Consider the following 21,915-nt stretch of genomic DNA (forward strand, 5'->3'; position numbering starts at 1 on the left):
ACAAGAAAAGGAGCCTTTTACCCCAAAAGCAGTTTGGAGGTGGCCCAGAGGAAGAAACTTAGTAATTTAGCTGAGGAAATGACGAGTAGGAAATTGTTTTGTGTCTCAGGAACCATGTGGAATTCCAAGATAAGAAAAACAGTTGCTAATTTGAGTATAAAAGCAGGAAACATGATACACTTGTTTCCTTTTATGCAAACACAATATATGAGGGGTTGTGTGAAAATTATTTTTCTCTTGCTGAACCACAAAGGCATAGAATCAAAGTGCTTCTTTTGGACATAGTGGCTTTTCTTTCTTTCTTCTTCTGTCTCTTCTATTTCTTGCGGATATTATGGCTAATAACACAACAAGTTTAGGGAGTCCATGGCCAGAAAACTTTTGGGGTAAGATATTTTCTTTAACTGTTTTTAATTTAAAATTAGGATGCAGAAAATATACTGCATAATTTACTAAAACATTGAAAATCTCTGAGACATTTTGTTTACCATAAACTGATTAAGTTTTCATGTTTTTTATAATAAGTACATTCATGTATAGTGTCTTTAAAGTGGGTTATGAAGGCACTCCAGAAGAATCTGGGCAACAAGTATAGATTTTGGCTGGTGTTACAAAATATAATTAGAAAATAATGAGAATAAAAATGAGAAAAATTAAAGATGGAAGTAATTGTTTAGAACATGATAATGTGGATTTTGTTGGAAAAATAAGTTTTGTCTTAAGGTTGTAAATTATATATCTTATTTAATTAAATCAAGAATTGTTATAGAGGTTATTTTAGCTTACATTGTCAATGTTTTACTCTTTACTTTTCAAAGTGAATCAAAATAACAAAAATCCATACTTCAGGAGTGTGATGACACAGATAAAATAAGGAATCTTACGAAATTAGAGGAAGACAAAAACTATAGTAGAAAAAGTTCACTGGAAATAACATCACATATAACATTAAAAGGAAACCTATCACAGGGAAAAAAAGAAGCAACATAAAAGTACTTTTTGGCTGAGTTCAGACACAGCTAGTAGGTAGTTAGGATCAATAGCAGGGTAGAGGGGAGGTTGAAATAGCCAGTTCTTCAAGGCTAAAGAAGGGAAGGGCAAGGGAAGAAGGGCTAAGATGTAAAATTAGCAACTATTCTTGGATTCAGGGAAATTTTAAAAATAAAGGGAACAATTTCAGTTAAATTCAGAAAAAAAATTTTTTAAAGGAGACAATGGAGTTTATGAAAAGATCAATAGTCCTATTTATTAGTCCAGAACAAGTGTTTAGTTCTCTCAGAGAACTATTTCATACTTTCTTTTGTGATTTGAGGGGACGCTTTGGAAACCATCAGTGAAAGTGAGCAGAGTGTTGACCGTCCCTAACATCCTCACGGAGCTGTCTGCCATCACACAAATGTGCATGAAGGGAATTAATTCATTCTTGTTTTTACCATCAACCCTTTATGTTTGCTTCAGGCCTGGAAAGGAGGGATATTAGTGAACATCCTAGTCTAATTATTAAAAAAAATAAGAAGAAAGTAAATTATGTTTGCATATTGTAAAGAATGGCTTTGGTGATAAGTAATTCCAAGTAGACACCAACACACAATAAGCCTTAGAATTATGGAAGTCTTCATTATATATATTTGTTAGCATACTGCTTGCTGTCCTCATTATACTGAAAGTGAATATACCAGATACACACTGAACATAGCTAGAGTGTGTTTACACTAAATTCATCATTACAAAAATTACTGTACAAATTATTCAGAAGTCAAGTAGTTCTTACTGTAAAAATTAATCTGTAAAAGCCAGATCTCTTTTTTAAAGACCATTAGAAGTTAAATTTCAGGTTTACTTAAGTAAAAGAAATTATTAGCCACTGACTAAAACATGGGTAATAATCATAAAATAAATCTGAATTGATGAGAATGTTTAATTGAAGTCCTATTTACCAATCCTAAAAACATTGATTTTTTTTTTTAAATATAGAAATTTGTGCTGGAGAAGGAATTCAAACTTATTGTTCCAAAGATAGTTGCTAGTGTTTCTTTGTCTTAGTGTGTGAATACAATGGAAAATAGATGGAAATAGTGAAAACCAGGAAGGGGAGTGTTACATTGATAAGCATTAACAAAACCAATACAAACATGTTGAACAGATATATTGGGGATGATTTGGGGAAAAATATGAAAGATTACATTATTTCTTCTGGGGCAAAAAATATTAAGTGTAAAACGTAAAAATCTAAATGTAAATATACTAAATGTAAAAATTTCCTAAGCTACAAATGTTGACCTTTTAAATTTTTATTTCTTTTTTGTATCTAAATCGATAGCTATCGTGATCTCGGACTCCACAAATATATTATTTTGAAAATCTTATGAAGTACAGTGCAATGTGTTGTCTATTGCACCCAAACTCAATTATCTGCTTGACATTTCAAATTTAGAGAATAAAGATAGAATAGTTGAGAAAAGTGAAACTTGGTGTTGAATCATATGCATTTCTCAAACTTAACACACTGAAGATGTATAAAAAGTTGTTTTCCAGATATGATATTTTTGGTTTACTTTATTGAATGCTAAAAAATAAGATAATGATACCAGGTTATTACCAATGATAATAGCTCGTGTTTTCATGGTAATCACCCACTAAAACTTACTTAATGGTCTGCAAGTATTATAGTAATCAGTGCAAGAAGGAACAAAAAAATTGGTTTGAGACTGACAACACAGCTGAAGACCACCGTGCGTTTCCCACTCTTACTTTCTGTAATGCATTTCCCTTCTCTATGAAAATTCCCCACCGAAGCAGCAGGAACCAGAACCTGTAAGTTTGCTGCAACCTGCCTTCATGAAACAGTAGACACGTATCTTTAAACTTGGTTATCTTTTCGGTACTTAAGAGTCCTAAAGAAGACATAGTTTTGGTTGAATTTCCTGCCTCACCATGCATTTTTTTTTCTCTTGGCAAGCACTGAAAAATTAAGAATTATTGGTTCAGGGTCTTGCATTTATTTATTCACCTCATTGAATCCTTACCAAAACTATATCTGTCTTCAAGAAGATCACACTCTTAGAGGAGATTGTACCTCCATACACATGCAAATATATGCCTATATTGTTATGGAGTTAACATAAGACAATGTATGGGAAAATGGCAAGGATTGTTAGGAGTTTTTAAAAAAATAGCCGAAATGGTCCCAAAATCTTTCTTAGAAGAAAAAATGAGGCTTTACCTGTTCCTATAAGTCAGGTAAGTTTCAAAGAGAGAGATAATCCTTGGGAGGACATTTTAGTCATTCATTTTCCCTACATTAACTTACTAACTCATTCAACTACGGATCTAGTTTATTAGTTTACTCAGAAGCACTGACTGACCACTTGCTATACGTTAGTCGATGGGTTAAGGTGTTAGTGATACAAGTAAGGCATAGTTGGACAATTTCAGGGAGTTCAGAAGAAATGTTATCAGCCAATATACAGAAGCGAAAACACACAAGCCATGATTGTGGAGGTGAATGATGAGGCAGATTTGTGTAAAGTTTTGAATGTCAGTATAAAAGTGTGACTTGATTTAACAAAATAATTTTCAATTTTGTGACTTCAGATCTCCCTGTTTTCCTTTTCCTTAGGACTTTTCTCTAAGGTTGGAAAGGGCATAGGGTAGGGGTGGGGGTTATATACTCTGAAGGGTATTGGAAGAAGAGGGCCTCTGATTCTTGATCAAGTTCTGGTCTTTGCTGACATCTGCTGATGCATATTTCTCATCTGTTTTTAGGACATTGCCCTTTCCCTCCTTGTCTCCGCTGCTGATGGATTTTATCATAAAATCTGGCTCATGTGGTCTATGCAACATTTGTTAACGGAATGGTTTTTCCTTTCTTTATGTCCCCTCTGGTCTACTGCCTTTCATTCAGGTACTTTTCCATCTGTTTCAGTGGTCCAGAACAATACTGAATGCTCTCCCACAGTCCTCGAGTTGTAAAAGCCTCTTGAGGTTAGGCTGTTTATCAGGTGCCCTAGACCCAGAGGTACCCACGTCTGCCCTCCACACTTCTCCTCTGCCCATCAGACACCCGGCGTTTCTCAGAGGGCCCTGTCATCTTCCCCACTTGGATCCCAGAAAGCTAAGAATAGATACCAGCTTCTCTGGGATTCCCTAAATCAATCTATAACTCATCACAGGCAGAGACGGAGTGACGATCACTTCTCCAAAACCCTTATTAGTCATGTACTTGATAGACCGTCTCCTTGTCTCTCCAAAAGTTCTTTTTGCATTGCCTCTGATAGCTGACTTGTTACGTACTGAATGTGTCATTCCCCTCATCCAAATTCATATGCTGAAGCCCTGACCCTCAGGGCAACGGATGGTATTTGGAGATGGGGCCCTTGGGAGGTAATTAGGTTTAGATTAGGTCATGAGTGTGGGGGCTACATGACACGTTTAGGGGCCTGAGAAAAAAGGAAGAGAGATTGCTCTCTCTCCCAATCTCTGCGAGTGTGCACTGAGGAAAGGCCAAGTGAGGACACAGCGAGAAGAAGCAGGGAAGGAAGCAAGCTAGGAAGCTCTCACCAGCCGCGGATCATGCTGGCACCTTGACCTTGGACTTCCCAGCCCCCAGGACTATGAGAAGCAAGTGTCTGTGTAAGATACGCTGGCTATGGTATTTTGTATGGCAGCTCATGTTGACAAGGACACGACCCAGAGGCTATGGTTCCTTTTTCCCAGTACTGTTCTTTATGGTAAAAAGATATATTTTTGAGTCCTTTACACTCTTAACATTTTGAAAGTCCAACAAACAAAACACTCTTTTCTCTCTCAGAATATCTAGAGAATTACAGTAAAACAACTGGTTTTCAAGGTTTTTATCTATTTGTTTTCCTCTCTGCTATTTATTTAATAATCCAGTTAGAAATTCTAAGCATCAGTTTTTTTCTTTTTCTATGTATGCTTGCTAACAGAACTAATCCTCTCCAAGGTAATCGAAGAAATGAAGGATTGTGAATTGATTTATTGGCTGGTCAAGTGTCAAGGGGGAGAAAAACCTTAGATAGTAGCTGAAAATTCTATTCTTCAGCCTGTAAAAATATTGGCTCTTAGGAGTCTACCCCCTGCAGAGAGGAGCAGGATGTTTCCAGAGAAACTGGGGACGGAGTGAGCTTACGGACTAGACATACACACCCCAATGATGTCCTCTATACTCCCTCCACCTAAATAGCAAACAAATATTATTATATTTCAAGTGTATGCCTTTATTTTGTATTTTTAAAACTCTTGGACATGTATTCATCATGGTATATTAACAGCCTACCAATTACTTCCCTTAACTCAGTTACCTAGAAAGCTTGAAAAACAAGTGTTTATAAATGCTTGTCTATAAAACTGCTGCATCTGAATTATGTAGAAAAGTTTGGAAATGCATCTCTCACTGGGCTCCATGCTCAGAGACAATGATTCAGTAAGTATGAGCCTAGAAGCCTGACCTTAGAACTCCTGCATCTATATTCATGAGAGAAATTTGCCTATAATAGTCTTTCCTTGTGATTAGCCTTGTCACATTTTGGTATCAATGTTATGCAGGTCTCATAAAACAAGTTAGGAAGTGTTTCCTATTTTTCTATTATCTGGAAAAAATCGTGCAAGATTTGCATTGTTTTTTCTTTAAATGCTTTAGAAAAGTCACCATTGTAATTATCTATAGCATTTTTAATAGGAAAGTTTTAAATGACAGAATCACTGTGTTTAACAATAGTGGACCATTCAAATTTTCTCTTGATTCTTCTATTAGTTATGCAAGTTTGTGTTTTCTAAAAATTTTCTCACTTAAATTTCCAAATACATTGCCTTAAAGTTGTTCGGGATATTCTCTTATATGTTTTTCCAATATTTAATTTTGAAAATGTTCAAATGTACAGAAACATGTAAAGGATTTTTATAGTGAATACCCATATACCTACCACTTAGATTCTATCATTGACATTTCTACAATGCTTATTTTATTCACCAATCTATTAGCTTACATTTCAAAGCAGATTGAAGATATCAGTATACTTCCTCTTAATTACTTCAGTATGTATATTACTAATCAGAATTCAGTATTTTTATGTTTTTTTTTTCTTTTTAAGGTCAAATTACCTCCAATGAAATGTGTAAAATAAATAATAATGAAGTGCACAGATCATAAGTGAACATTTGCTGAATTTGGACATATACACACGTGAATAACTCAAGTCCCAATCACAGATAGTAAATATTATCACCAACCCCAAAAGTTCCCTAATTTCACATCCCAGTCAATTCCTGTCTACACTATCCCCAGAGGAAACCATTATTTTGATTTTTTTCTAGAACAGATTAGCTTTGCCTGCTCTAGAACTTCATATAAATGAAATCATACAGTATTTACTCATTTGGCTATTAAGAATAAAGCTGTAACAGATATTCTTGTAAGAGTCTCTTGTTGATATGTGTTTTCATTATTCTTGGTAACTTCCTAGAAGTAGAAATGCTGGTCATAGCATTGGTGTATGTTTGATTTTATAAGAAATTGTCAAGCCTTTTCCTAAAGTGGTTATGCAATTTACTTTTTCCAACAATGTACTTTTCCAACAATTTAGTTTTTCCAGTTGTTTCCTATCTTTTCCAATAGCTCTTCTTTATTCTCAACCCTTTACGTTTTAGCCTTTCTGGTCAGTATTTAGTTTTATCTTATTGTGGTTTCAGTTTGTATTTCCCTGATGGCTAATGATGATGAGCAGGGGTTGGCAAGGTATGATTTACAGGCTAAATATGATGTATGGCTTGATTTTATAAATAAAGTTTTATTGGGGCATCTGTTTATGTGTTTATGCTGTTTTGTGCTACAATAGTAGAGCTGAGTAGTTTCAATAATGTATGACCTGAAAAGCCTAAAATATTTGCTACCTGGGTACAGAAAAAAAAAAAAATTGTTGATTCTTGACATTGAACATCTTCTCTTGTGCTTACTGGCCTTTGAATATCTATCCTGAAGAAGTGTCTGTTCATTTCTTTGGCCCATTTTATTTTATCTTTTTTTCTTTCTTTTCTTTTTTTTGTCTTTTTATTACTGACTATGAAAATCCTTTACATATTCTGGTTATGAGTCAGTTGTCAGATATATATATGTTTGTAAATGTTTTCTACCTGTCTGTGGCTTGCTTATTTATTTTCTTATGTGTCTTTTGTTAAGCAGATCTAAAAAATTTTCAAGTCTAATCTATATACCTAGATATGACCTATCTACTGTGTGTGTGTGTGTGTTTATTTTAAAGAAAATAAAAGAAAATAGCTTTTTATATTTGATACTATTTCTGATGTTCTTTATTTCTTCCTGAAGATTTAAGTCTTTTATCTGATATTATTTCCCTTCAAACTAAAGATTTCCTTGAACAAAACTTTTAATGTAGAGCTGCTGGGGATGAATTTTTCTCCTACACCTGAAAGATTCTTTATTTCACCATTATTCTTAAAGGACAATTTTCAGGATATACAATTCTGGGTCGATTAGCTTTTAATTATTTTGAAATATGATTGTATCTTACTGGAGATTAGTAGTTATTCAAATAATTAGTTTTTCTGAATGTAGTATGTCATTATTACATTGGTATTTTAAATTTGGCTGCTTTCAGTTTATCTTTGAGCTTCAGCTGTTTGATTATGATGCGCCTATGCATGGTTCTTTATATATTTCCTGCTTGGTATTTCTGAGACTCTTGAATCTAGAAATTAATTTCTTTCACTAATTTTGAAAAATTTCAGTCTTATTTCTTCAAATAGTTTTTAGCTCCATTCTCTGCTCCTGGTACTATAATTACACATATGTTAAATATTTTTATATTGTCCCATAATTCCCAGAGGCTCTGTTCCCCCACCAATTATTTTTTCTCTATTTTTCAAATTGGATAATTTCTATTAATTTATCTTTAAGTTTACTGACTCATTTCACTGTCATCTTTTTTTAAAGGTTTTATTTATTTATTTTGAGAGAGAGAGAGACCACACAAGCAGGGGGAGTGGCAGGCAGAGGGAGAGGGAGAAGCGAGCTTCCCGCCGAGCTGGGAACCTGATGTGGGGCTTTATCCCAGGACCCCGGGGTCATGACCTGAGCCAAAGGCAGACACCTAACATACTGAGCCACCCAGGCACCCCCCCATTTGGTTCTTTCTTAGAGTTTGTATTTTCTGCTGATATTTCCTACTTTTCCTTTATTATGAACACTTTCCTTCACATCATTGATCATAAATATACAAGTTTAAAATTTTTATCTGCTAACTCCAATATCTGGTCATCTTGTGCCATTTCTTTGTTCACTACCTTCTCTCCTGAGAATGGGTCACATTATCTTATTTCCACATATGTTAAGTACTTTTATATTGTATCATGGACATTTTGAATGGGCCTTTTGATTCTGCTCTATTACCTTGTAAAAGGTAATTTTTTTTTTCCAGTTTGTACTCACAGACAAATAACTTTGTTGAGAACTCAAACCACAAAAAAACTATAAAGTCTGTCTCTTAAGGGCAATTCAGGTCTCAGTTTAGTTCAGTTAATTTATATATTTCCTCTAGCTGTGCTATTTGAAACATGCAACGTGTTCTGGAGTCAGTTGTAGATATGGGAAATGCTTATCAATAAAATTTTGAGATCCTCCTCTTGGAATTCTCTTTTCTAAGATTTCTTTCTCATATTTAAGCAGTTCTGGTTGCCACAATCTGTCCTCTGTTTCTCCAGACTGGAAATACTGTAGGTTTTCTTTTGTCTTTTCTTTTCTTTTCTTTTTTGCCTCTCTTTACAGATTATTGCCACATGAGAACTTTTTTCTGGAACTTTTTCTTTTGAGTTAGCAGTTTTGGCAGGTCTTTGATGGCTTCAGACAGATTTTTAAAAAATATTTTTAATACTTATCTTTTAATTTTTCTCAGTGTTTTCCTATAGGCTAATTTATCATATACAAAAAAATGTATGCTACCTTCTTCCTTTTGGACTTAACTTTGTGCTCTAGTAATAGTGTTGACTAATTATTTTCAAAATATGGCTTATGCTCTATGCCCTCAGTCAAAACTACTTGTAAATATTCCAGGATTTTGTTTACTTGACCCACAGCCATGCATAAAAGACAACTCAAATCTCATTTCTTTCATCAAGTTTTTCTAACCATTCTAGAGACAAGCTATGTTATCTTTCATTTTTAGTGACACTTTTATAGCCCATGACACTTATGCATCTTATTTATAAATTTATAAGAGTATAAATTAGTGAGTCTAGTTTCTATTAATCTTGAAGGAAAAGGAAAACCAAGAGTGCCAGTTAGGCCTCAGAGGAGGGACAAGATGAAATTTTAAATAGGGTGACCAGGGTAGGCCTAAATAAGAAGGTGACATATGAGTGAATACTTGAAGTTAGCCATGGAGATAGCTGGGGAATTTCAGGAATAGATTACAACCATTGCAAAGTCTTAGGTCAGGAGCATATCCAGTGTGTTTAAGGAATGGTGTGGCTAGAGCTACTGTATTGAGAATAGAGTGTTGTTGGGGGGTTGGGGCAATGATAAAAGCAGAGAGACCAGGTAGAAGGTCTGAATATTTCAGCTCAGAGGTGGTGGTCACTTGAACTAGGGAGATAACAGAGTAGATAAGAAGAGCTGAATTCTGTGGATATTGTAGGAAAAAACCAAATGGGATTTACTGGCAGATAAGCCACACATAGAAAATGCTTACTCTTTATTTACTTTATTATAATTAATCGAGTTTCCTGTTATGTTATTCTCTTTAAAATATTATTGCCAAATTGTTATTCTCTTTAAAAATATTTTTGTCAAATTCTTCTTATTGCATGAACCATCCTCCTATGTACTCTAGGGTACCAAGAACAGGACAGCTTGCTTTGGTATTAGAAGAGCTTTTTTTTTTTTTTAATTTTTTATTGTTATGTTAATCACCATATATTACATCATTTGTTTTGATGCAGTGTTCCATGATTCATTGTTTGTTCATAACACCCAGTGCTCCATGCAGAATGTGCCCTCTTTAATACCCATCGCCAGGCTAACCCATCCCCCTACCCTCCTCCCCTCTAGAACCCTCAGTTTGTTTTTCAGAGTCCATCATCTCTCCTGGTTCGTCTCCCCCTCTGACTTACTCCCCTTCATTCTTCCTCTCCTGCTATCTTAGAAGAGCTTTTGATTCTTATAATTGCAAAGGGTTTTATGAATTATCAGTGTTCCATTCTGTTGACACTGATGGAACCACTTTTCAGATATTGGAACAGTTCAACAAAAGGCCACTAGATGGTGACCTCTACTAAATTTTAATACTATGAACAGAATTTGAAGCCTTGATTAGATGTACGGAAAGCCAAATTCAGTATTAGAATCTTGGAATTGAAAGACACTATAGTGGCCGTTATTATTAGGTCAGGAAGGCTCAAATGACTTGAGTAAGTTACATAACTATTAGTAGAAAGAGTTATTATTCATTGAGGATTTATGTCCTAGCCCCTTTGTTATTTTTGTAGACAATGTTACAAATCAGGATAAGGGTACCTAATTTACATGTCTTACCTTACTGATGTTAGAATTTGCTCCTTTTGCCTTCAAAGGGAGATCTGCATTTTTAAACATAATTGTTTTGTCTCATAAGTTGCTTGATATTGTAATTATATGAAGTAAAATTATGGCTCACTTTTTCCTCCCCTAAGATTGTTGATAAAGAAGGCAAACTGTGCTTTAAAAAGAAATATCTGTGCCGTTGTATTTTTCAGGTACATTTTTTTTAATAGTACATTTTTAAAAAAAGGCTTCCAAAGTTTATTGTCAAAAGTCTGCCAGAATGGAATTGTAAATATGAAAATTTAAAGCTGTATGGCCAATAGATTCTGTTTTCATTATATATTTCCTGGATTCTAGTTTGATTCAGAAAAATCATTAACTACGGTTAAATTTAAAAAAAAAAAAACACCTGTGGAAGACCATTCTGAAACAGGTTGTACTAAAATTATGGCTCGAATAGATAAAGGATATTAAGAAGACACTTACCTTGATGAAAACTGAGAAGTGTATAAAATTGTTCAATCATTATATCGTACACCTGAAACTAATATAACATTATATGTTAATTAAACTTGAATAAAAAATTTAAAAAACATGACTTGGCATTTCTTTCTAATTGCTTTTCTGCATTTCTACACTTGTTTTTGCAGTTTTGACTTAAGAGAGCATAACAAGATAAGTTTTTTACTAATAGTTCAGCAAGTCTTAGAGACTCATGTCATTATTATCATTTGTAACCATTAAAAAATTCTGCACATAGAGCACCGGCATAAGAATTAGTACGATAATTTCTAAACAGATATTTGACTGACTTTATGGCTTAGGAAGTCATTTTCATGGTACATGCACCCAACTGAACAATGAAAATTAAGCAAATCCATATCAAAAGCAGTATGGTTTTTTTAATGTCATTTTTGTAACTTCTGTAAGCTCCATCTTATCTCACTTTACATTCATTCAAAATGTAACTCATTTATTATTAATGTATATATATTATTCTCATGATTGTCATGATATTTAAAATTTATTATTTAATCTTTTTCAGATATCTCTATAACCTTATGTAGTCTAATTATAATAGTAATATGGTATTTTCAGTCATTATTACCTATTCTGCCTACCATTTCCCCAAATTTAGATTGCTCTACCATGTTAAATATTATATTTAGTATTATCATGTAAATATTATAGATAATATAACTACCATGTTAAATATTATATTTAATATATCATAAATATTATAATACAATATAAATATTATGAAGCCATAAAGAATAATAATTTAAAATAGGTTTATTGTCAAATTGCTCTCCTAGAAATATTGTTCTAGTTCTAGTATCATCAAAATAATCTTTTTACCCACAAAACTAAAATTTTTCATGTAAGAAGATTTTGATGGTTGAACATACTCTTTAACCACTGGTCTACTGGAGTTTGGATGCTTGTATTCTTATGTCAGAATAATGTATTTTGTAAATCAGTCATCTGGCACATAAATCTCTCTCTTACTCCACATATTTTGGTTGGCTTTGCTAATTTTCTCAATTTAATAGACAAGACATTTTTTCCCTTGATTCTATGTTTTAAAATTTTCTAATTTTTTTTCTTGAAACTGAACCTTATGCTATTTTTCAATAAAGATAAACCTTATTGGGAACATTTTATTTGTCAGGAGAGACAGCGATAGAGAGGCTCAAAGGGGGCAAACACTGAGACCATGCACAGGAACCCCTGTAACCCTTAAATGCTTTTTTATTGGATAACTGAATCTATTTTCTCTTTTAAGAGTCTAGTTTTATCTCCATTTAGTTTAAATGAAGTGAATATATCTCTTTAATATCATGTTATATCTGTTTATATCCTGAGATACTTAGAAGCCTCAATCAGACTATAGTGTTTACATCGCTTTATACATAAAAGTAGGGGCATATACTTTGCAAATGAATTTTTTTCTTCTCATTTTATGTCATACATGAGTAAAAGCAATAGCTCCCTGACCAGTGCTAGTTGTCAGTATTCAATTATTAAAATAAACCAAGTGTTAGTTCAACCACATAAACCTTAGACAGTTTCAGTATCAATAAAATGAGGATTCTGAGCCAAGGCATTTTTAAGAGTTAGTTTTTGCTGAAACTTTTTATCCGTAATGCTGTTTCTGAAGTTGTTAATATTTAAAATTCTCCGGTAGAGGCTGTTGATCCAGGAGAATATATGTATAGAATGCATAATACTGCTTTAGCACAATTTCCCTGAGTATTTCTGTTCTTAACATGCTACCAAATCTGGTATTGAGTTGGGGTGCCTGGGTGGCTCAGCCAGTTAAGCATCTGACTTCTGGCTCAAGTCATGATCTCCGGATCCTGGGATTGAACCCTGTGTTGGGTCCCCACTCAGGAGGGAGTCTGCTTGTCCCTCTGTCCTTCCCCCTTGCTCATGCTCTCTCTCTCTCTCAAATAAGGAAATAAAATCTTTTTCTAAAAATCTGGTATAAATTGATACACTTTTTATGCATTTTAAATTCTTTACTTTCATTTTAGATTATTTTTTCTGACAACAAACCTAAGAAATAAAGTATTTCCCTTATGGAGTTGCTTGGGAATTAAGTGATATAATACAGCAAAAATAGTGCCTGAGATCTATAAATTCAATTAATTAAATTAGAAATATACTATAGTGTTTTGCAAAATAATGAAATAAAAATAGGGTTGCATTTTTTTAAATAAATTATATTCCTCCAAATATCAAAATTTTCCCAGAGCTTTAATGAAAACTTTCTGGGGTGGAATAATAGAACTTCAGATTTAGAAGGAGCTTATAGTTTACCTACTAGGTCTCTACCTAATGCATTATTTTCCTATTCAAAAGTACAACATCTAGATGAACAAGAGTATATCTTTCATTCATTATTCTAAATAGGAGCATTTCTGAGTGATTTTGTTCAGATTCTTTGATTAAAGTGTTTCTCATCATAATTAACTAATGGTTTCTCTGGGGTATAAAACTATAAATAAACTATTCCAGGAATGACTGGTCACTTAATAACGTATAATAATGAATTATTCAAATTGTATGCAATACATCTCACAAAAACAAAGATTGCCAAAAATTCACTGAAATAAGGTAAAATTAGTTTTTTTTTTAAGATTTTATTTATTTATTTGACACAGAGAGAGAGAGAGAGAAAGAGCACAAGCAGGGGAAGCAGGAAAGGGAGAAGCAGGCACCCCTCCAAGCGGGGAGCCCGCTGAGCAGGGAGCCTGATGCGGGGCTCGATCCCAGGACCCTGAGATCATGACCTGAGCCGAAGGCAGACGCTTAACCAACTGAACTACCCAGGTGCCCCCAAATTAGTTTGATTTTTTTTTTAAACCAAAGTACCAAATTTAGTAAACTGCCTGGACTCATTTGAAAAGAAGACAAAGGACTTAGTTCTATGAAGTATTTGAGTAGTTTATGATTTTTCTTTATTTTCTAAACCAATTAAAACATTTTTCAGTGAAGTACAGAATTTATGTAGCCATTACAAGTGACCAAAACCTAAAGGAAATTTAGTGTTAATGATTATGATACAAATAAAAATTTGAGCAAATCTATTCTCTCATAAACTTACATAAAATAGTAAAGGCATGCAAATATCATGAAGTGAGCAGATACTTAACCTCTCCTAAAACATTATGAGTTAATCTGATCATCAAATTACTGCTAGAGTATAACATTATAATTGAGATCTTAGGAGCAAAAGCCTCTAAACCTCAGTTTACAACCCCACTTCCCACCCCCCATGTTTTATTTCTATTGTATTAGAAGGCATGGTACTTTAGAATAATTTTTAGATTCTTTTGACTTTAGGTATCTCATGACCAAGTTTTTTCCTTCCTATTCTTACCATCACTTCCCAGACTAAGCCATTACTACTGCTGCATATCTGAATCATGGCAGGCATGCCCAGACTTGTTTCACTATCCAACCTGCTCTGGGCCTAGGTCTATCTCATTTGTTGCTACTAGCTCTATATTCTGTCCTTCCTATTAGGTCACTTTGTTCAACCCTCTTTCTTACTCGTTTTGCCCACGGTTGGAAAGACTGAACTTTCTAGAGAGGCACTCATGAGTTTTCATCATCTGATCTCAATCTGCTCTGGGCATAGTTGGCCAACAGTCCCGCTTAAAGGACCTTTAAAGGACATTTTTTCTTATCTTATAGTTAGGTCTATATAAGACTATAGAGAAGTTTTATAGAATGTAGAATGTAAACTCAACCAGAACTAAGACTTGCCTATAAACTTAGCATTACTTGGTATTTAGTGGATGCTTTATATGTTAAACAAATGGATAGATAAATGTCTCTGGGGCATGTAGCCAGTAGTCACTTGGACCTAAAATTCTCTTCTTTGATTCAGTGCTAGCATATTTTTTTTGTCTCCTCAAGTCTCCCAAATTAGTCCTTCTTTGTTTCCTTTTTTACTTCTGCAACCTGTTAAACTGTGATTTTCCTGGAAGTCTATTCTCAACTCACTTCTATAAATGCACTCTTACTTTTTAGTCAGAGTGTTTTCCCTGGATGGCTGCAAGTCTCTCATAGCATGCATGGAGAGTCCCAGTTCTGCCTCTCTTTAAGCTCTGTATTTATGCAACCCCAATTCCAAATGAGTATCTCAGGGGCACTCAAGTTCAGCATCTTCCTCATACCAACTTCCCCTTGTTCCATAATCTTACATTTCTGACCGGTTTGGATGAATGATACTGGCATCCACCCTTGCCTGCACATGCCAGAATCCCAGGAGTCATTCTAGATGCCTCATTTCCTCAGTGTAGCAAGGTATGACATTTTCATTGGTGTACTTTTACTTTTAGAGGATGGAGGTGGGGAGGAATTATGTGTCCTTTGTTTTTAAATTTTTTTTGTCTTGAAGGATCCCTTCACTCTTCCCTCTTCTCTTCTTCATTGCGTGGTTTCCAAAGAGCACCTCCCCTTTTCTTTGTTTTCTCTTTTAACAGCTTTATTGAGATATAATTCACATTTCATATAATTCACCCACTTAAAGGGTACGATTAAATGGTTTTGTTATAGTCACAGAGTTATGTGCCCATCACACCATCTAATTTGAGAACACTCTGTCCTTCAAAAAGAAACCCATGACCACTAGCAACCCCTCCCATTCCCTTCCACCCCACCCCCAGGCCTAATCAATCACAAATCTGCTTACTATTGCCATAGATTTCCCTGTTCTGGACATTTCCTGTAAATGGAATCCTACAAGATGTGATCTTCTGCCTGCACAATTTACCCTCTTCTTCCCCAGGGAAGGATTACTTTCCAAGCCTGCCTCTTCACATTCTTGCCTATATGTGTAAGTCCCTTTACTATAGTCGTTGCCCTCAGGGAACAGAGAACCTTTTCAGTATTTTAACACTTTTTCTGGAATTGTCCTTCCTCTCAGTAAAGACTTGAGGCAGAAGCAAGGGGGAGAATGTACTGGTATCTGTTTTATCAGTTTACTTTTTAGGTAACTTGAAATTTGGATGTTCTTTGTCTTCTAATTATGCTGAAGGCATGGGTTTTGTATAGTTTTATTTGTGCACCTTGTTTTCAGAAGAAATGTTGGGAAGTGCTGATTTGCATGGCTGCCATTGCCTTGGCAACACAAAATTCCAACAACTTCCTATTTAGGTTCCAAATATTTGGACCACTGATAATTACAAGTTAATTTTGAATGTTACTATGTAACCAATAAGTGTGATTTTAGTTTCTGACTGTATTTATTATTTATTTGCTTTTTTCAGATAAAGCCTGACTCTGAAATCTGTCTCAAGAGGTTGCATTTTAAGGCTAAGTCCATATTATTATGAGACTCATTTTAGAAAAACAATACTTGGTCTAGTAGAGCTGTTCTAAATCATCTTGTAATTTAGAAGTCATCTTCCTATTATAAGGAATTTATTGTTTAGATTTGATATAATCAACTGTTTTAGAAGATTTTGATATAAGCATTTGTGAAGGTAATTGTGAAAGTAGAGCTAAACACACATGGTCTTGACACAGGAGATAAATGTGACAATATAAGGTGGAAGAACACTAAATATATCCTAAAATTAAGCAGCAATGATTATTCTTATGTATTTATTAGCATTGGTTGCTTTTGCTATTTCTGTATTATAGATTTTCTACATATTATCCTAGATTACAAAAACAAACTGAAAAAAAAAACCTTGATACTCATAAAACCTATCTTTTTCATTTAAAAAATAATGAGTCTGAACAAATTTCTTAAAAATCACACAATATGTTAGGGATAAAGCTGAGTTGAGAACGCAGAATTGGTTAGCTTTTTCTGCTTAACAATCTACCCCAAAATATAGTAGCTTAAAAATATCATTTATTTAGCTCACAATTCTGTGGGTCAGGAGTTTGGGTTGGGATCAGCTTAATAGATTTTCTGCTGGTCTTCCCTCATGGGTCACAGTAAGTTGTTAGTTTAACTAACATCTGAATTATCTAGGATGACCCCATTCATGTGTTTGGAGATAGCAGGCTCTTGGCCTGGGCAACAGCGGTAAGTGGTCCAATGTGTCTCTCATCACCAGTAGGCTGGGCTTGTAGAGGCTGGCAGTTAGAGGGCTTCCAAGAGCAACAGGGGTAGAAGCTGAGAGACCTCTTGAAGCTTAGGCTTCATTTTGCACAGCCTCATTTCCATCCCATCTTATTGGCCAAAGCAAGGTGTGAAGCCAGCCCAGCTTCCGAGGGGTGGGAAAGAGACTCTACCTCTCGAAGGGAGGAACTTCAAAGTACTCGTAGCCCCTCTCTTGTTTTTACACTCTCACAACCCCACTTAGCTAATTTCCAATCCATGGCCTTCTCAGTACAGAATCCCTAGACAAGCAATTTGATAAGACAGCTTACCTCTTTACTTAACAGTAACTAATTTTTGTTTATGAAACTTAAGGGGTCTTTATCCAAAAAGCAGTACTTGAAATGAGTCTTTAAGAATAGGTTTTTCAGACAGAAATTTAAAACTTGTGTACAGATAGAAAGAAAAAGAGGTGGAAAAGCACAGAACTTCGGAGAAAAAGGCCAGATTTGGGATAGTGAGAAGATCAACATGATTCGTGGCTTAGATCACGGAGTGGAGGGTGGGGAAATGTGGTGAGCGATGAGGCTGAAGAGGGGTCTTCTAATATCCAGAGTGTCTTCACATTCAGAGCAGGGGCTCTGCTAAGCAACTTTACTCAAAAACATGTTTTCAGTTCACAAGAAGCAATAAGGTAGAATTTCCATTTTGGGAAAACAACTCCCCTGCTCCTGGAACAGGAATCCTGAACAAATACCAGTTCTGTGAATTGCAGGATACTGATGTATAGCAGAGATTCTGTGGATTCAGGGGATAAAAATTTCATTAGCACAGTGAAGGCATGATAGCAGCATGAACTGGAACTGGTGGTCCGAGAAAGAGCACAGTAGTCTGCAATAGGTCATGTCATCAGTGAGTCAGAGATACAGGTTACAGTACAGGAGCTCAGGAAATAGAACATAAATCAGTCAGCCCACCAGATGGTTCTAGCTCAGCACTTCCTGTCTCAGAAGGAGCACAGGAAGTGAGACATCATGAAGCCAGCAGGTGGGAGACATCACTGGGGACAATGAAAACAGACAGAGGAAAAAGCAAAGTCAATTTGACTACAAAATCCTTTATCAATTTCTGGCACATTATTACCACTGTAACTCAAAAGGAAATAATCTTTGGACTATATTTGCAACCTTATAAAAATTTATGAACTAAAGAATGGCCTTTAAAGAAAAGAAGGCTATTTTTATTATTTATTTCTTTAAGGTGAGAAAATAGCATAAGCAATGGGAATGCTATAGCTAAACATGCTATTTTATATCCTTTTCCTTTAATAAATGGAAGCGTATCAGCTGATATTCATATGCATCTAGCACTGTCTTTTATTTCCCTAATTCAAAATCTGTTTCAATTGATCACATATTCCATAGTTACTATTTGTATTCTGCCCTGTTTTTCACTGAACACCTATTTACAAATTAAATTACCTATTTGATTTTGTTTGTTTGTTTGTTTCAGAGGATGTCATAATGTCCTTCACAGTGTCCATTGCAATTGTACTCGTAATTGCTGGATTTATTTGGGCTCTGTTTGTTTGTTTGTCTCGAAGAAGAGCCAGCGCCCCCATCTCACAATGGAGTTCCAACCGGCGATCAAGGTCTTCTTATAACCATGGCCTCAACAGAACTGGATTTTACCGCCACAGTGGCTGTGAACGGCGAAGCAACCTCAGCCTGGCCAGTCTCACCTTCCAGCGACAAGCTTCCCTGGAACAAGCAAATTCTTTTCCAAGAAAATCAAGCTTCAGAGCTTCCACTTTCCATCCCTTTCTGCAAAGTCCCCCACTTCCGGTGGAAACTGACAGTCAGCTGGTGACTCTGCCCACTTCCAGTAGGGTTCCCGCCATCAGCACTTCTCACAGTCTGGGCCGTCCTGATTTCCACTGGTCCAGTCACAGCCTTCGAGTGGGCTTTTCCACACCACCTCCACCTGCCTATGAGTCCATTATAAAGGCATTCCCAGATTCCTGAGGAGGGTGCTTTTGTTTTTAATTTGTTTCTTCCTTTACTTGTCTTTTACTGACACAAAATTACAAATAGGCTAAACGGAATTTTGAGGTCCTGGGCCAAACAGCCAATGAGTTTTCAAGCTGAATTATGCTCAGTCAGTTGGACATTATAATGTAAAACATATTTTCTTTGAATACATGCTTTCCTTCCTTGTGACTCACAAAATAGTAATATTTCCCAAATAGTTATCTATTTATGTATTTTGTACTCAACGTGAAGGCTGTTAAAGATGGTGATTCTTATCTAAGATTCAGCTGTGATACAGCACATACATGTATTTTAGACTAAAATTAAAACTTTAGATATTTGTGGTTTACAATCCTCATTCACTGTCCGATGTGACTATAAAGGGGAAAAAATCACTATGTCACTTTTTAAAAATAAACCTGTCCTAAGGAATTTTAATTTTACTTTCTTCAGAATGACGTGAATCAACTTAACAAACCTGGATTTTTAATGGATTATATGAGCACAAAAATGACAGACCAGAGATTTCTTAAAGTTCCTTGATGGCACTCATTTATGAGAGGTGTGGGAACCAGGCAAAGAAAGGGAATCTCTGTGGGTATTATAGAACACTTCAATTTTGACACTTATTTTTGTGCCTTTCCCAAGAATAGTTATCTACATCACTGAGGCAAAATCCATGGGTTTACTGAGATGATTTAACTTTTCTTCACTGTTGCCGTTATGTTGTTAGAAAAACAACAGCAAATCCAATTCATTGACCTAAAAACAAACTTTAACACTGAGCTTACATTTTTCCTAAGGGATAAATTATATTTCTTAGATCTAAATCTAGCAATTGGGAAAGCACTTTATCTAGAGACTTTCTGCTGGAACTTCCAGACAAACAAATAAGGGTCAGTACTGTCATGAAATACATGTTATAACCATGAAGCATTCTCCTTCTTCGATTGACTCATCAGGCATCATCCCTTGTGTGCTTTCTTACAAATTTCAGCCTCAGATTCTATGGAGAGTCTTTGTACAATGATTAAACCATGCCATATGGTCCTCGGTGCAGTTGCTTAAGGAGTCTGCTTCCACAGAGCGCCACCCTCATAAAGAAAGGTACATTCCCAAATATGGGTACCAGAGGGCTTCAGTGGCCAAATGCCTGTGACTGCCCCTTTTCATTTAAGGACACGCATTCACTGGAGTATTATTCAAAAGACCTGTGGTTCATATCTGATATAGTGACTATTTAGCTTATGTTGCTGTTCATTTGTTTCTCTGAACATTGGGATTTCTAGTGAAGAAAAAAAATGTACTCTCATTTTAGTTTTTGCAATTCAGTGCTCACAGGTAATAGCATCTGAATATGGTTCAAGAATGTAATAATTTCTACATAGTAAGAGATTGTGTATAGCATTTTCTTTAATATTTTTATTTAGCATATATTTTCCATTGTTCCTCAAGGACAATTTTTCTTAATGATGTCTACAGACTGATGCTCTCTAATGTAATATACCAGAAAGAAAGAAAGAAAGAAAGAAAGAAAGAAAGAAAGAAAGAAAGAAAGAAAGAAAGAAAGAAAGAAGAGGAAGGAAGGGAGGAAGAAGGGAAAAGAGGAGGAAGAAAGAAAGAAAGAAAAAAAAAGCTCACAAGATCACCAATTTGTTGTAAGTTGGTCTTTAACAAATTTAGCAATTGTTATATAGCCACGTAAGATTTCAGGAGGGCATTAACTTAGTAACAAGGCTATCTTTTTGCTTGTATGTCATCCTTAATATTTAATATGATAAGTAAGCAAAGTGTATGGTTTTTATCTAGAATTTATACTGGGAATAAAAATTGCTTTATATCTCTCAAATTAAGAAAAAGGGAGCAAAAATCTTCTGGTGAATTTAATAATCTGGCAGAATTGTGGCCACCCCTCTCCCCAAGTTACAAAACAATCAAACTGAATATCTTATAAATATTGTGCAACGTATGAAATGTGAAATTAAGATAAAAACTAGGAACTTTTAAAGTTCTATCTGATTCGAAATGTTTAGTTGATTATGAAATAAAATTAAACTGATGTCAATTTTGATTCACAGTTTATTTATTGAGTGACCTATGAGTATCTCATATTTACTTTGGTATTTTAGCCCAATCTAGACTATTCTTTACTTACTCTTGAGACACAAACTTTATTTTATATAAAAATGTGTAACTAAAAACAAGTAACACCATAAACAAATGGAACAAGATGTTTCAATTATTAATGCAGATAGGAAATGAGTGCTTTTTTGTTCAAAATATTAATTTAGATTATATATTTTCAAATATACAATTCAATATTATCCACTATGGTCACCATGCTGTACACTACATCCCAGAACTTATTTATTTTATAACTGGAAGTTTGTACCTTTTGACCCCCACCCATTTCACCCTCCCCCCACCTCTGGCAACCACCAATGTGCTCTCTGTATCCATGAGTTTAAATAAACATTTTAAATACAGACAATATTAAAACAAGAGGAATTTAAAATGTTTAACGAATCTATGGAACAGAAAAGGAACGCTTTTTAAGAGTCAAAGGGATGAAATGAATTACAAAGAAAAATATTAATAGCTTTGATTATCCGAAAAATTCTGAAATTATATCCATTAAAAGATAAACTTATCCAAAGTTTAAAAGCAAGAAGAAGAAGGAGCATAGACTTACCATAAATATAGCAAAAAAATGGCCAATATCTTTAAATTATGATTAGCTCATACAAATGGATATGGAAAAC

The 21,915-nt window shown here is 34.8% G+C and overlaps 1 protein-coding gene across 1 annotated transcript; it reads left to right on the plus strand.

The window, feature by feature from the left end:
* The first annotated feature begins 207 nt into the window (after positions 1 to 207).
* MYCT1 (MYC target 1) lies at positions 208 to 21,218 on the plus strand. Its single transcript, XM_025866346.2, has 2 exons — positions 208 to 386; positions 18,636 to 21,218. Exons 1-2 carry the CDS (start codon positions 335 to 337, stop codon positions 19,145 to 19,147), a joined length of 564 nt encoding a protein of 187 aa, XP_025722131.1. The 5' UTR covers positions 208 to 334; the 3' UTR covers positions 19,148 to 21,218.
* The last annotated feature ends 697 nt before the right edge of the window (positions 21,219 to 21,915 follow it).

The sequence above is a fragment of the Callorhinus ursinus genome, unplaced genomic scaffold, assembly GCF_003265705.2.
Source record: "Callorhinus ursinus isolate GAN/ISIS: 27379988/994484 unplaced genomic scaffold, GSC_fseal_2.0 scaffold6, whole genome shotgun sequence".
NCBI classification, from domain to species: Eukaryota; Metazoa; Chordata; class Mammalia; order Carnivora; family Otariidae; genus Callorhinus; species Callorhinus ursinus.